At 34.3% G+C, this 13421-nt stretch overlaps 1 protein-coding gene across 3 annotated transcripts in view; it reads right to left on the bottom strand.

Moving 5' to 3' along the window:
* LOC148623236 (AP-5 complex subunit mu-1-like) overlaps nt 1–13421 on the bottom strand; it is a 54809-nt gene that overhangs the window by 7772 nt on the left and 33616 nt on the right. For all 3 annotated transcript variants that reach the window (XM_088564956.1, XM_088564958.1, XM_088564957.1), the window contains exons 10-12: nt 7091–7191; nt 3668–3753; nt 2089–2210 (exon numbers count right to left, since the gene is read on the bottom strand). In XM_088564956.1, the coding sequence (XP_088421082.1) occupies nt 2089–2210; nt 3668–3753; nt 7091–7191 (309 nt within the window). The remainder of the gene's footprint in view (nt 1–2088; nt 2211–3667; nt 3754–7090; nt 7192–13421) is intronic.

Genomic DNA, 13421 nt, shown 5'->3' with positions numbered 1-13421 from the left:
GCACCTTTCATATTGCAAGTGAGTAAAATCTGGTGAGATAAATTTTGCCAAGGCAAAGTCACAGAGAGGTCCAACCACTAAACAACCGGAGCAACCTCAAGTGTACAACAGGTGCCATTCACACCTGTGCATCATTTCACAAAACTTACTTACTCCAGTGGATGTGTTAAGGATTTGCGTTTATGTAAGTCTAACGAGTGCTTTGTGAAAAGATGCCCAGGGCAATATCAGTTCATTTAACAATATCGCGGATTTGAAGTAATTTATTTCAAGAATGTATGAAGTTTAAAAAGTGGGTTTTAAAGTCAAGTCTGATATGAAGAATGATACTAGAATTACTTCGGGGGACTGGGCAGTTTTTAAATTCAGGCTTGCATTTGGTTAATCCATTCAAGTTTGGCTATGTTGAAAGGCTGATTATCATTTTAATATTGTTCTGTTTAATAAATATTGATGATTAGTTGGAAAAAATAATCAAGGGAACCAAGATCTGAACAGAAATCAAAAGAATATAATCCAAGGATAAAGACCAGACAGGAAAAACAGACACACACACAACAAAGAACATGAAATAACCAATATGAACATGTACACATAATCAGATTTAAAGCAAACAGCAACTCGGACTCCAACCAAAAACTGAAAGCATAAACCAGGTGCACTGGTAGGGTAAGTGTCCTCTGCTTTTCTAGAACACCCGCTGAGTTGCTAATAAAACGTGAAATCCAGGGTAGACGAAAACTATGACATGGTAAACAAATCGGTTATCATGGTGCAGATGGATACACCATAACAATCCATGAGTTCATGACTTCTGTAATGGTGACTTCAATCTCTGGTATAACATATGAGTTGTGATATAAAAACTCCATAAGCAGCAGCTTAAGGGATGTTGCCATAGATTAAAGGAAAGTTGACAATACAGGATGAGAAGTCATTGTGTGTATGTCGTATAGTTTTGTCCTTCATGAACAACCCAAATGCAAATGATGAACTTAAAGACTCTGTACTAATAAGGCATAACTGGATAATGTCAGTCGTACAATTGAATGTCGCATGACCAGTCAAATAGAGGCTGGAAATAATGGAATGTCCCATGACCGGTCAAACAAAGGCTACTAATGATGGAATGTCCTATGACCGGTCAAACAGAGGCTGGTAATGGTGGAATGTCCCATGACCGGTCAAACAGTGGCTGGTAATGGTGGAATGTCCAATGACCGGTCAAACAGTGGCTGGAAATGTTGGAATGTCCCATGACCAGTTGAACAATGGCTGGATATAAAATGGAATGTCCCATGACCAGTCAAACAGTGGCTAGCTGTGATATAATGTCCCACGATCAGCCAAACAATGGTTGGCCATGATGAAATGTTCCATGACCAGCATAACAGTGGCTGGCCAACCTTTATTACATCAATTTACATGAGTAACATATTCAGGGAATGTTCTATTCAATCATACAGTCATCATGGGAAAAACTAAAGTTACAACATCTACACAATTATGTACAGTAGAAAGGTCACAAAGAGAGCTTAATTCTATAGCTTCATCTTACTTATGAAAGAAAAGCAGGACAAACAAAGTTCCACAGATTTCAACTATCAATTAGTAGTAGTTTGAACTTCTTCAGTGTGTCAGTTGTAAAAGAATATTGAGGACACCTGCAATTATAACACATTTTTTTTTCTTAAAGCCTTGCCACTACATTAACACCCACCTCAGCATTTATGTCCATACATTAACACCTACCAGAGTACATAAGTTCTGTCCCTACATGAACACCCATCTGAGTACAGGAGTTCTGTACCTTCATAAACACCCACCTGAGTACAGGAGTTCTGTCCCTTCATAAACATCCACCTGAATACAGGAGTTTGGTCCCTTACATAAGCACCCACCTGGGCACAGGAGTTCTGTCCCTACATAAACACCCACCTGAGTATAGGAGTTCTGTCCCTTACATAAAAACACACATGAGTACAAGAGCTCTGTCCCTACATGAACATCCACCTGGGCAAAGGAGTTCTGTCCCTTACATTAACACCCACTTGAGTACAAGAGTTCAGTCTCTACATAAACACCCACCTGAGCATAGGAGTTCTGTCCCTTACAGAATGGATCTTCATAAGAACTTCCTAGTTTTCCATCAGCAAAGTTGACAGTAGCATCTAATGATATACTCTGTGTTTTAGATGTAAATCTTGTTCCTGCAAAAATCAAAGTATTAATGTACTGTGTCAATATCGGATGAGAAGAGAAACTTGTACTTAAATTTTACTTCAACATCTGAATACTGAAAAGCTGTTCATGTAAAATGGTGGTAATGTGCCAGCTAGAAATAGGACGACTTGTCGTGGTATTTTCATTTGTTCTAAGTATTCATTTTCTTATTTTCCTGTTATGATGCCCTTTTATGGAAATTTGTGATGAGCTATGGCAAATTATGAAATAATTTATTTTACTCATTTGAAAATCAGGTCCAAAAATAATGAAAACTTAAACTCTGACTCAATAAGAAAGCAGATTGATCAACACATGTCAGTGAAGTTACCTATATACATTTCACATCTACATCAATCTCATGGACTTCAATAACTCAAACTTACAAACGTAATAAAGTTTCTTCCCCTAGAGGTTTCTTAATAGATGTTTTACCAATATCAAAGTCAGGTGACTGCTTTGTCTATTCCAATCTTTGATCTTAATTGACAACAATGATTTTAAGCCACTACAATGACCAAGATAAATCAGAGCTAGTCTACGTACTCCAGTACTTTACCTTGTACAAACACAATGAAAATTTTGAGAAGTACCATTGTCAATAATGATATGCCCGTTGCCCTTTTAACTTGTCCTTATGCTTTAAATGAATTTATATGATCTAGAAATACTGTGAACCCTGTTAAATACCCTCCCCCAACCCACCCACCCCCTAAAAAAAGTAAATAAAAAATGCACACAAAATTTGGCACTAACATAACAAATAGTCTGTTTCTATGATTTTTCAATGAATAAATTTCCTTGGCCGTTTCTGCAATTTTTTAAAGAGTAGAACTTCATAACACGGAAACGTAAATTTTGACATTAATACAAATGGGAAGGGAGCATACTTCAAAAGATTTGAACAATACCAAAGTTTCATAAAAGTTAGTGAAAGTGTGTTTGAGTTATTGTGCAAAAACTTGAAAATCCCCTTTTTTCTATGTATAAAAATTCATAACACAGAAAAAAACAAAAAATCTGAAGTTTATAAAAATTGAAAGGAGCTTACATAAATAGATATGAACAATTCACCAAAGTTTCATGAAAGTTGCAAAAGTGTTTTTGAGTTATTGTCCAAAAACTTGAAAATCCCCCATTTTTCAGTATAAAAATTCATTACAAGGAAACGAAAAATCTGAAATATATAAAAAATCGAAAGGGGGATTACATCAATAGATATGAACAATTAACTGAAGTTTCATAAAGCTGGTGAAAGTGTTTTTGAGTTATTATCGGAAGTGTGGATGACATACGGACCGACAGACAATGGTATACTATCATACATCCCATCTTAGACGGGTGTATAAACAACCTTTGAAAATAACAGTAACACAGGAAACAGTATTTAATTTTCTCTGAGTTTATTCAGCTATTCAATATTAATTGATAAAAATAAACATACCTATATTCCATACAAGTATGGATTTATCTGGGGATAGCATAGTATTACCCTGAGTAACATTACTCTCAAACATAGAGATGTGTCCTCTGCAATGACAAAACAAAGACACTGTTTTTATTACAGAAAGTGATGCAATTCAACCCAAACAAATTAAGTGAATGTCGCACATGGATTCTTTAAACATTCAGTAATAAAACATACAATTTATTGCCCAGGGGAACAAACTAATTGGCCAGAGGGTAACAGTTTGAATTGAGAAATTAACTGGCTAGTCAACAAATGATCTACCTACTGGATAGACAAAAGCCAAACACAAATTTTAAGTAAAATCTATGTCCACTGACTGTTTTTCACTCATGAAAATTCACCAACAGTTTGAACCCATTCTAAAGAATATTGATTTTTGGATTTTGCCTCCTGTTTATCTAGAGATTTTTGTCTCCTGTTTATCTAGAGAGGCCTTTATACACTAGCTGATGCTGTTGTCTGATAACTGGTTTAGATTTAATGACCTCAGACATATAGACAACCTAATGATATTAAGAGTAAAACCTTTTGAAATGTGAATACAGTACTGTCATCCCAGTAAAACTAACGCCCCATGGAATCACTCATCTGGAACCCATTTCTTTGCCTTATTAATATTTAGTGCAAGAATAAAAAATGTTTTAGCAATTGAAACCTTTCTTTAACAGCTAGATGTTAGCCAAAAACTGCAAAAATGGCTATTTTTTTTTCACATTTCCAGAGCAGTAACTCCTATCACAAGGGACTGAAATCTTTTTATGGATCATTTCATCAATCAAAAGTTTCTCTGTTCAAGATATTGACTTGTATAAAAATAGACTGCCAATGAGACAGTCCAGCACAAACAATTAAATTTCTACAGGTCACCACATGGTCTTCAATGATGGGCAAAAACCATACCATAACGCAAGCTGTAAAAGGCTCCTAAATGAATAAAATGAAACTATTTATAAAAGACGAAAATCAACCTTATCTATAGAAAACGATGAACATAAAAAAACAATGACATCCACTAGACTACAGGCTCTTGGCTTGGGACAGGGACAGGGACATAAAGTATGTTGCCAGGGTAAACATGATTGTGAGCGCTCAACCCTCCCCCTAACCTGAGACAGTGGTGGGAAAATACACCAATAAACATGATTGTGAGTACTCAATCCTCCCCCTAACCTGAGACAGTGGGGGAAAATACACCAATAAACATGATTGTGAGTACTCAACCCTCCCCCCTAACCTGAGACAGTGGTGGGAAAATACACCAATAAACATGATTGTGAGTACCCAACCCTCCCCCCTAACCTGAGACAGTGGGGGAAAATACACCAATAAACATGATTGTGAGTACTCAACCCTCCCCCCTAACCTGAGACAGTGGTGGGAAAATACACCAATAAACATGATTGTGAGTACCCAACCCTCCCCCCTAACCTGAGACAGTGGTGGGAAAATACACCAATAAACATGATTGTGAGCGCTCAACCCTCCCCCTTAACCTGAGACAGTGGTGGGAAAATACACCAATAAACATGATTGTGAGTACTAAACCCTCCCCCCTAACCTGAGACAGTGGTGGGAAAATACACCAATAAACATGATTGTGAGCGCTCAACCCTCCCTCCTAACCTGAGACAATGGTGGGAAAATACACCAATATATATGATTGTGAGCGCTCAACCCTACCCCTTACCTGAGACAGTGGTGGGAAAATACACCAATAAACATGATTGTGAGCGCTCAACCCTCCCCCTAACCTGAGACAGTGGTGGGAAAATACACCAATAAACATGATCGTGAGTACTAAACCCTCCCCACTAACCTGAGACAGTGGTGGGAAAGTACACCAATAAACATGATTGTGAGCGCTCAACCCTCCCCTCTAACCTGAGACAGTGGTGGGAAAATACACCAATATATATGATTGTAAGTACTCAACCCTCCCCCTAACTTGAGACAGTGGTGGGAAAATACACCAATAAAACAAACTATAAAATCTGTTGAATTCAGATTTAACTCTTGAGATCAATACAGAATCCAAACACTTTAACAAATGAGACAAAAGACAACAAACTGTTTACTCAAACAAATATATCAATAAAAACACTTCCTACAGGATTTAGTGAAAACATATAAAATGTCTAATTAAAACAAGGTCATCTTGCAAATGCAAGATAAAAAGCAATGACGTTCACATGCATATTAACATAATTACGTGGGATTTGTTAATCTTAAACTTTGCAAAATAACTATCAAATGCCATCAGCATACTAAAAACATGAAATAGAGTACCTTAGTAAAGAACTTATTAATTTTATTGATCATGCAGTTGTCTGTGTGTTAACCAACAGGATTTATAGAAAACATATCATAAAATGTCTAAGTAAATCAAGGTCTTGCAAATGCCGAAATAAAAGTAATGGCATGAAGTAGGACAAGATGTAATGGAGTTAATTAATATTAAATTTATTAACAAGAGAGTCAATTTTAAAACAAATGAAAACATAATTTAACAATCAACAATGATACGGTGAAGATAACTCATACAGATAACTTTATTCCAAATTTTTGTCCAGACGAATAGGATTCTGTTTAAACTTTTGAGCTTTATCTATTACATTACAATAAAAACTAAGATGCGAAATCCCATTTTTGATTAAGTTTCAACAAGTACAGCTGAACTTCAGCATCAAATCTTTATATTTATGAATATATTTATGAATTAGTAAATTTAGTAAAACTCTCAACTAATTATGTCAACAAAAACCTTGATTCAACAATACACAGATATTCCAAGTAAAACCTACTTGTTATAGAAAGGTATTCCCAGTAAAACCTACCTGTTATAGAAAGGTATTCCCAGGAAAAACGTACTTGTTATAGAAAGCTATTCTACATAAAACCTTCTTGTTATAGAAAGGTATTCTAAGTAAAACCTTCATGTTATTGAAAGGTATTCTAAGTAAAACCTACTTGTTATAGAAAAGTATTCTAAGTAAAACCTACTTGTTATAGAAATGTATTCCCAGTAAAACCTTCTTGTTATAGAAAGGTATTCCCAGTAAAGCCTAGTTGTCATAGAAAGGTATTCTGAGTAAAACCTTCTTGTTATAGAAAGGTATTCCCAGTAACACCTACTTGTCATAGAAAGGTATTCCCAGTAAAACCTACTTGTTATAGAAAGGTATTCTAAGTAAAACCTACTTGTTATAGAAAAGTATTCTAAGTAAAACCTACTTGTTATAGAAATGTATTCCCAGTAAAACCTACTTGTTATAGAAAGGTGTTCCCAGTAAAACCTTCTTGTTATAGAAAGGTATTCTAAGTAAAACCTTCTTGCTATAGAAAGGTATTCCCAGTAAAACCTACTTGTTATTGAAAGGTATTCTAAGTAAAACCTACTTGTTATAAAAAGGTATTTGAAGTTCACAGTACTCCATGTTGTTCTTGATGCCAGGGTTTAGTTGTAACAATACAGACAGTGTTGCTGTTCTCCCTTTTATCTGCAAAAAGAAAGCATCATTTAACATAACTTTCTTGATACCAGAATTTGATTTTTTTAAGGAATCTTAGCTCAAGTTAATGGCCACATTTGTAAGCCAGGATTTCTCAAAAATCTCAAAATGAGTTTTCAACCTTCTTCAACCTCAGCACGACATATACAGACCAATCAATCTGCTCGAAGTGAAAGAGTAATCAAGTGAGCCAAGGTTATAGTGGTTATCAAAAGAATGTAATCCAAGGACAAAGACCAGACATGGAAAACAGACATACACAACAAAGAACATAAAGTAACTAAAACCATACATACAAAGCAACAAAAGCAAATGAGCAACTTGGACTCCACTAAAAACTGGGAGCATGGACCAGGTGCACCGGTAGGGTAAGCGTCCTCTGCTTTCCTGGAAACACCCGCCGAGTTGCTCATAAAAAGTCAAGTCCGGGGTAGACGAAAGAGGAAAAGAAAACTACGACACGTTGAACAAATCAGTTTTCATGGTGCAGATGGATACACCATAACGATCCACGAGTTCATAATGACAACCATAAAACTTCTGTAGTGAAGACTTCAATCTTGTAGCAACATAACCCCGCTCCAGAAGCCTATTTGTTAGAATTCTAGCGCAATAGAAAAAGTCTGCATAGTTTCAGCAAGTCAGGAAACTGGGTTTTGCTAAAAATGATAATTTCATTCACAAAAATTTTGTTTTAAATTTTTGAATCTTCAGTAAAGAAACAGAGCAAAAACAACCATGGACTACTAATAATGAAACTCTAGCCTTAATCAACCCAAGTGATGTCCCAATACATTATAGCAAAAACTATTTAAAGAAGTAAACTTTTTTAATGAAATGCTTCACAGGGTACAGCTTGATATGCAAATAGATGTCAAAATCTGAACAGATGGGGCAAGTTTGGATAAAACATCCGAGCTTGATACTGTTCTTAATTCTGAATGTGATTAAATGTTTTGAAACAGGATAAGATTTTGACCAGAATGGATGTTATGAGATAATTTTTTATATACTTAAAATAAGACTTAAATTATATTATCAGGCCAGACTATCAGACAGACAGACAACATGATTTCTATAAACCCCAAATATTCCTTCAATAGTAAAATTGTCTGTTCTTATGTATGAAAAAAGTCCCATAACTCAACAGACCCTTTTGTGCTAACTGTGGGATAGTCAATGAGTATATGTAGCGCATGCTCAATATACACTTCCTCAAAGAAATTTCTGTTGTTCTACCCAAGCCCTCCCATGTGGAAGTGTATATTGAGCATGCTCATCAACTTACCACAAAAGAGTCTATAAAAAACTTTGCCAAATGCAGCATGATGCACCTTCAGTTAGTCGAACTCTGTTGACTTGGGGCAATTGTGGACACAGTGTAAGTTACTGACACATTAATAAAGGGACTTACAGGTCAATATTGACACAACAACTGGTTTTGATAAAATATAGCACAATATTTTGAAATTCAACTTAAGTAATGTTCTGCTTTCAGGGTGTTTAAATGGATCACTTTGTGTCTAATATTTCAAAAACAGTTAATGACTGGGGAGATTTATTAGCATACTTCTAAATGCCTGTGTAAAGAGGAACACATTACGAAAAACTAAGATCAAATGAACAATTTTAAAATACTGTCTTTCAGAAGATGAAGTTTTGGTCCCTTTGACCACTGGTGAGAGGTACTCCAGTTCTGATTGGAAATACAGGTAGGGATTTCCACAAGGAATCCAATTCTTAAAAAATTCAGACCAGATAAAAAAGTTGATCTTCAGAATGTGGCCCCACTTTGGTCTCCTATAGACAGATAATGCTTTATGCTAATCAAAATCTGTTAAATAGTAAAAAAAAACCAGAATTTTACAACAAACAAATTAAAAACAGGTATTGTCAAAATTGAATGAGAAATAAACCATCTATATCAATTTTAAATAAACACCTATTTTACCCTTTTTGCAGAATGTTAGGGCCACTGACCCCATTTCAGATAGCAAGCTTTCTTTAATAGCAAGTAACAATATATACAAATTTTATGCCAATTAATTCACTACAATTAAAGTTATCACACAGAAACAAAAAAATTATCAAAGACAACAACATCGTTACATAATATGACTGCAATTTTTTGTGGTTTTACAATAATATATCATTAGAAATTAAAAAAAAAATCAAATGGGAGCTGACATCAATAGAAATAAACAATTCACCAAAGTGACATAAAAACTGCTGCATTTTTTTAGTTATTGTCTGCTTATATGTGAAAACCCTTCTTATTGTGGAGTAGTGGTAAGTCCCATAACATGAAAATGAAAAATCCGAAATTTATTCATTTTGAAAGGGAGCTACATATAAAAATATTGTATATATCCCAAATTTTCCCTTAACGGTGGATTGTCCCTTTCATGTATTGATGAAGTCCCACAACTCCTTAACATAAAATTGGAATTTTATATAATAGAAAGGTAGCTCAAATCAACAGAAAGAAACAATTCAACAAAGTTTCATGAAAGAGTAATCAAGGGGGCTTAGATTCGAGCGGAAATCAAAAGAATATAACCACAGGATAAAGACTAGACAGGGACAACTGCCACACACAACAAAGAACACAAAACAACACAGAGAAATAAAAGCAAACAAAAAATCTGGCTCACTAGTGATAACCCACTTTCAATCAAGATATATGGAACATAAACAAAGTCCTCAGTAAAAACCAGTAAATTGTCAACTTTTTCTAAAAATGGATTCAAATATATGGCAAACCTACAGAAAGAATGTGTAAAAATTTCAAGCCACTGGGATGTGTAGTTGCTGGGAAAACTGACAGAAAAAATAATTTTGGAAACAAGGACATACGAAAATACAGACAAGGATAAAACAGTATACACCCACTCCTTTGGAGCGGAGGTATAATGACCATCTCTGACCACTAAAAACTGGGAGCATGAACCAGGTGCACAAGCAGGGAAATGTCTTCTACTTTTTTAAATACTTGATGAGTTGTCCTAAAATGTTAAGTACAGGGTAGACAAAAGAGGAAAGAAAAACTATGAAAATTAGTGGAAGTGTTTTTCGAGTTATAGTCTTTAAGTATGAAGACAGATAACTAGATAGATGGACAGACAGACAATGATATACCATAACATATCCTGTATGGAAAGATAGGCATATAAAATTTATGAAACAGTTTCTGATATAATATATTATTTCTAAGGGACAACTATTCAAATTTTATTGGAGATGCATGCCTATCACATAAAACAAGAGACTCCTTTTCTCCCGAATCACTAATCTGGAAATATAATTTAAATGTTACAAGAACAGCAGAAAACTAATTTTTAAAATTTATCAACTATATTTGCTTCCCAATAGGATTTTAATGTCAAATTTGAGTGGCTGCAACCACTAATGGAGCTGACTGAGCAGAATCAAAAGTGAAGTCACTGCTGTCAACAATCCTATCATGTTTCGAAACATTGAATATGCACTTTTAGGGATGATGTACTTCAAAAATTGGCCAATTATTTAAATATAACCACCACAGGAGCCACCTGATCATTGATAGAGATCATTGCTGTTATCATACTACATTCTTAGGAACTGAACTGGCAAAAACCTAGAAAGACCACTAGCAGTCATCCTGTTCAATCAAGCAGATCTGTAAGAAACCATCAATACATCATACCTCACAAGTTTAATTAAGTGGTTGAATAAAATGTGAAAAGTTTATGGAGTATAGAAGAAAGTGGTAATGGTCATTTGAAACTTGTTTTGGTGAGATAACAAGAGGCTCCCAGGAGCCTGAATCGCTCACCTGGTTTAATAGCTTTAAAAAGTTGAATACATGCAAAATCTAAAAATGGTAAAACGTCTTTGACCAAATTTACACAGATGATATTTGTCATAATACTGAGCATTTTTAACATTAATCATCATTCTATTTATGCTGACAGAATAACATGTTAAAAGTGCAAAAAATCATTAAAAAATGCAATCAACAGATTTTTCCCAAATTTGCACCAATCATAGATCTTTACATACCGAAACATATATTTTTTTTAACTTTACATTTGTCATCAATCTGCTATTGTTTAGTTAACAACAGGCAAAAACAGGGAAAATGTCAATCACACTTTCTAAGGCCATAATTTAAAGAAGTGTTAACAGATATTTCAGAAATTTGCACCAAAAAAAAGATATTGAAATACTGAACATTTTATAATTTACAATTATCATAAATCTGCTTTTGTTTTCTAAAATATTGGCAAAAACTGATAAAAATTTCAAAAATGACATTTTCAAGGACCATAACTCCTAGAAAGGTCAACAAAGGTCAACAAATTCTCTGTAATTTGCACCAATAATAGATATGGAAATACTGAACATTTTATCAATTTACATTAATCATCAATCTGCTTTCATTTTTTCTGAATAAAAAGGTCGTTAAAAACTGCCAAAAAAACAAGAGGGTCTTGAAGAGCTTGAATCGCTCACCTGACAAACCATACCCTACTAAGTAAAGGTATCATGCCGTGTTACCATGTTTGACAAAAAAATTGCTGAAAAAGAGCATATACTGAAGAATGCTGTAACCTCAAAAGAGTACCTAAGGTACTGTAAAATGTTGGAAATGTCTTCAAAGTGTTTTAAAACCTCTGAAAGAAATTTGGGCAGGGGTACCCTTATGCCCTGTTATTCCACCAGGACTGAAGGGGCATTAGTCCAGTATAGATTTGCTGAAAAAGAACATAAAATGAAGTTAAACCATGGCTACCCAAAATTTTCTTCATCACCATACATATCAGGAAACCATGTTTACTATATAAACCAATTATCACTGAAATCAAAGCAAATAAAAAAAATATGTGGAAAAATGGCCACCAAGAACAATCTTTCGTCATCACCATTCAACTAAAAATATCTAGTTTCCTATACATGGAATCTGAGCAACTGGAGAAAATGGTCGTAAAATGGTAGCCATTTTGAAAATAAATTCTATACTGGCCGTCAACTCAGAATATCATGTTTATCTGATTGATAGCATTTATAGTTGAGAGAAAAAAAGCAAAAAAAAAGCATTTTGACCCCTGTGTTCAATTTTTAGTAACAACCGCCATGTTTTTTGACTGATGAAAATTTTTAAATGATCAGTTAATGGAGGAAACAGTAAAAAAATTAAATTGAATTAAATTAAATTTTGTTGCAATTGGTTTCAGAGAGTGTTGTACACATCAAAACAACAAAAAATCTGTTTCAGGGGCCATAAATCCTACAACAGGCAACAAATCATTTTGAAAATTTTGGCAAAGGTCCGTCTACTGATGGTGAACAATATTACTCTCCATCAGAATTTGGCTAAATTCAACGGCTTTTGAGTTATTTGCAAAAAGCTGTATTTCGACCCCCTTTATTCTATTTTTAGTAACAGAAACCATGTTTTTTCATCAATCAAAATTCAAAACAGTCACTTTGTGTAGGATAACCTACAAAAAACAGTAATACCAACTTTCATTGAATTCTGTATAACAGTTTCTGAGGAGAAGATTTTTTAAAGTAATAACATCAAAAACATCCAAAAAGGGCAATAACTCCAACATGGGTCAACAGATCTTCACCAAAAAAACATCACAGATAGATTTAATCATGCTGAACACTTCTACCAAGCAGAATTTGGTTAAACCTAACAGTATTGGAGATATATGTAAAAAACTACTGTCTGACCCCTATGTCCTATTTTCAGTAATGTCAGCCATGTTTTTTCACCGATCATAAATCCAAACAGTCATTTTGTTAAGGACACCCTTAAAAACAATCAGATTAATTTCCATTGAATTCTGTATTATAGTTTCTAAGGAGAAGATTTCTTAAAGTAATAACATCAAACACAGCAAAAAATGTTAAAAAAAGGCAATAACTCAAATATGGGTCAACAGATCTTCACCAAAACTACACCACAAATAGATTTCATCATGCTAAACACTTATACCAAGTTAGAATTTAATTAAACCTAACAGTTTTGGAGATATATATATGCAAAAAACTGCTGTCTGACCCCTATGTTTTATTTTTAGTAATGGCAGCTATGTTTTTTAACAGATCAAAAATCAAAACAGTCATTTTGTGCAGGATACTCTAAAAAAACAATCATAAAAAGTTTCATCCAAATCTATTCAGTAGCTTCAGAGAAGAAGATGTGTGAAGAATTGTTAATGACGACA

Source organism: Perna viridis, chromosome 2 (assembly GCF_037379345.1).
Source record: "Perna viridis isolate PV_CMFRI_1.1 ecotype Kerala chromosome 2, ASM3737934v1, whole genome shotgun sequence".
NCBI lineage: Eukaryota > Metazoa > Mollusca > Bivalvia > Mytilida > Mytilidae > Perna > Perna viridis.
Note: the sequence above shows the minus strand (reverse complement) of the source record. Positions and strands in the feature narration are given on the sequence as shown.